General features: G+C 46.4%; 1 protein-coding gene across 1 annotated transcript in view; it reads left to right on the forward strand.

Moving 5' to 3' along the window:
* Positions 1 to 354: 354 nt before the first annotated feature.
* LOC109921685 (tripartite motif-containing protein 14-like) overlaps positions 355 to 2543 on the forward strand; it is a 36876-nt gene continuing 34687 nt past the window's right edge. The window contains exon 1 of the mRNA XM_048603019.1: positions 355 to 432. Coding sequence (XP_048458976.1) covers positions 355 to 432 — 78 coding nt within the window. The remainder of the gene's footprint in view (positions 433 to 2543) is intronic.

The raw sequence follows: 2543 nt of genomic DNA on the forward strand, positions 1-2543 counted from the left end.
TGTTTCTACGGCAGTTGGAGATGAAGAGGTCGAGGGAGGGTAGGAGGGTAGGGGTGTGGTGTCCAGGAGGAGGGGGTGTGTGGGAGGTGGGAGAAGGGGTCAGTAGAGGGAGGGTTAGGCTCATGATTGAAGAAGTAAGTGTGGAGGTGGAGGAAGCAAAAAAACTGTTGGACGTCCAAACGTGAGCGGTATTCATTGATGTGTGGGTGGAGGGGGACAAAGGTGAGCCCCTTACTGAGGACTGACCATTCGCCCTCAGTGAGGGGGAGGTCTGGGGTGATGGTGAAGACCCGGCAGGGCTGGGTGCTATTGTCTCCTCTGGAGCTGCTGGCTTTGGAGGTGTAGGGCAGAGCGATGTCGGCGGTGGGCAGAACGACGTCAGCGTCGTTGGTGGGCAGAGCAACGTCAGCGGTGGGCCGTGCGGCATTGGCGGTGGGTGGAACGGAGTCAACCTCACAAGATAAACAAACTTCCATTAACCCTCATGGAAGCCATCAGTCATTTGTTCTTTGACATGAGGACTGCTTTGCAGAACACCTACGCTTGGTTCGCACTAAACAACTGCACCTCCCAGTCGCAAACCATTTCAACTCCCCCTCCCATTCCTCAGAGACATGTCCATCCTGGGCCTCCTGCAGTGCCACAACGATGCCACCCGAAGGTTGCAGGAAGAGCAACTCATATTCCGCTTGGGAACCCTGCAGCCCAATGGTATCAATGTGGATTTCACAAGCTTCAAAATCTCCCCTCCCCCTACAGCATTCCAAAACCAGCCCAGCTCGTCCCACCTCAAGCTGCACCCCCATTTCCTACCTACTAACCTCATCCCGCCCCCTTGACCTGTCCGTCCTCCCTGGACTGACCTATCTCCTCCCTACCTCCCTACCTACATTCACTTTTACTGGCTCCAAGCCGCCTCTTTGACCTGTCTGTTTCCTCTCCCTATTTATTTCAGATCCCCCTTCCCCTCCCCCATTTCTGATGAAGGGTCTAGGCCCGAAACGTCAGCCTTCCTGCTCCTCTGATGCTGCTTGGCCTGCTGTGTTCATCCAGCTCTACACCTTTTTATCTCTGTTCTTTGACATGTACTGGCTTAAGATCATGGTTCTGAAAGGAGTGACCAAGTTACTTATTAAACTCCGTCACAGCAACATAGACCTACACCCACACACATGTAGACCAACACTGATTTGAATTACAATTCCAAAAAATATATGGATATAATCGTGCAGTTTCCTTAACAAAATGTTACTTGACCCACATTTGAGCTAGTTTTGTAAAGTTGAGTGAATAGAGATGCTCAAAATCTTATAGTCCCTACAGCCCTCACTAATCCTCTGAAAAGTATTCCACCCCATCCCTCTAATTCCCATGGCTAACCCACCTAGCCTGCACACTCTTGCCAATTTAGCATGACCAATCTACCTAACATACACACATTTGGACTGGGAAAGGAAACCCAGGTAGTCATCCAAGGCTGGAATTGAACCTGGGTCCATAGTAGTGTGAGGTAAGAGGGCTAACTACTGAGCAACCACGCTGCCTTGTAAATTGTAAGGAGCCTGGACAGAATACATAGAAAGAAATTATTTCCATTGTCAAACAAGTTGAGAATGAGGATATTGGCAAAGACACCAGCAGCAAATGAGGAAATAATTGCAGTTACTGAGTGGGTGGGGTCTGGAATGTACTGCATGAGTTTTTTTTAAACTGCATTTTAGCTTTCGAAAGGGAATTGAAGAATCAGTTGTAGTGAGAAATACTTGCAGTGTCATGGGAATAGGTTTGTAGAATGGGACATGCTGGGTTAATCTGTGTTATGATCCCATATTGGAACAGTCCCAGGGTGAAACCTGGCTTTGTAGATCGTAAATTTAATTTTTACAGTTAGTTATTCTGTTGGTCTGTCAGTGAACATATACACACAAGGCTGCAAATTTTCTTTAATAAAGGAATGCATATTTATTACACAAAAAAAGAATCTATATATAAGCCTATCTAGCTTCTCTTCTTTCTTGGCTTACTGTCAACAATTCCTTCATCTGTCTACCCTTTTATCTCTCTCCCTCTTTCTCTCTCTCTCTGGGCTCCATGTCCATATATCTGCTCATCCCTTCTCCTCACCAATTGCCCCATTCCATGATCAGTACAAATATAATCTTTTCCTAGCTGCTTATAGTTCTGAAGAAAGGTCACTGGACTCAAAACTTTAACTCTGTTTCTCTCTCCACAGATGCTGCCAGACCTGCTGAATATTTCCAGCATTCTCAGTTTTTATTTGGTTCAAATAGTGATGCAAAGTGTGTGATTTATAACTATTCATATCATTTAATTTAGGGTGTGAAATTTGAGCTAGTGGCATATATGCTTTGATCTTGTGCAAGAGGGGGTTTAATAATTAACTTGCCAGTCTCTCTGAGGTAACAAGATGTAGAGCTGGATGAACACAGCAGGCCAAGCAGCATCAGGGGAGCAGGAAGGCTGACATTTCGTGCCTAGACCCTTCTTCAGAAAAAGGGTCTTCTAAAGAAGGGTCTAGGCCC

This window comes from Rhincodon typus, chromosome 11, assembly GCF_021869965.1.
Source record: "Rhincodon typus isolate 14 chromosome 11, sRhiTyp1.1, whole genome shotgun sequence".
Taxonomy (NCBI): Eukaryota; Metazoa; Chordata; class Chondrichthyes; order Orectolobiformes; family Rhincodontidae; genus Rhincodon; species Rhincodon typus.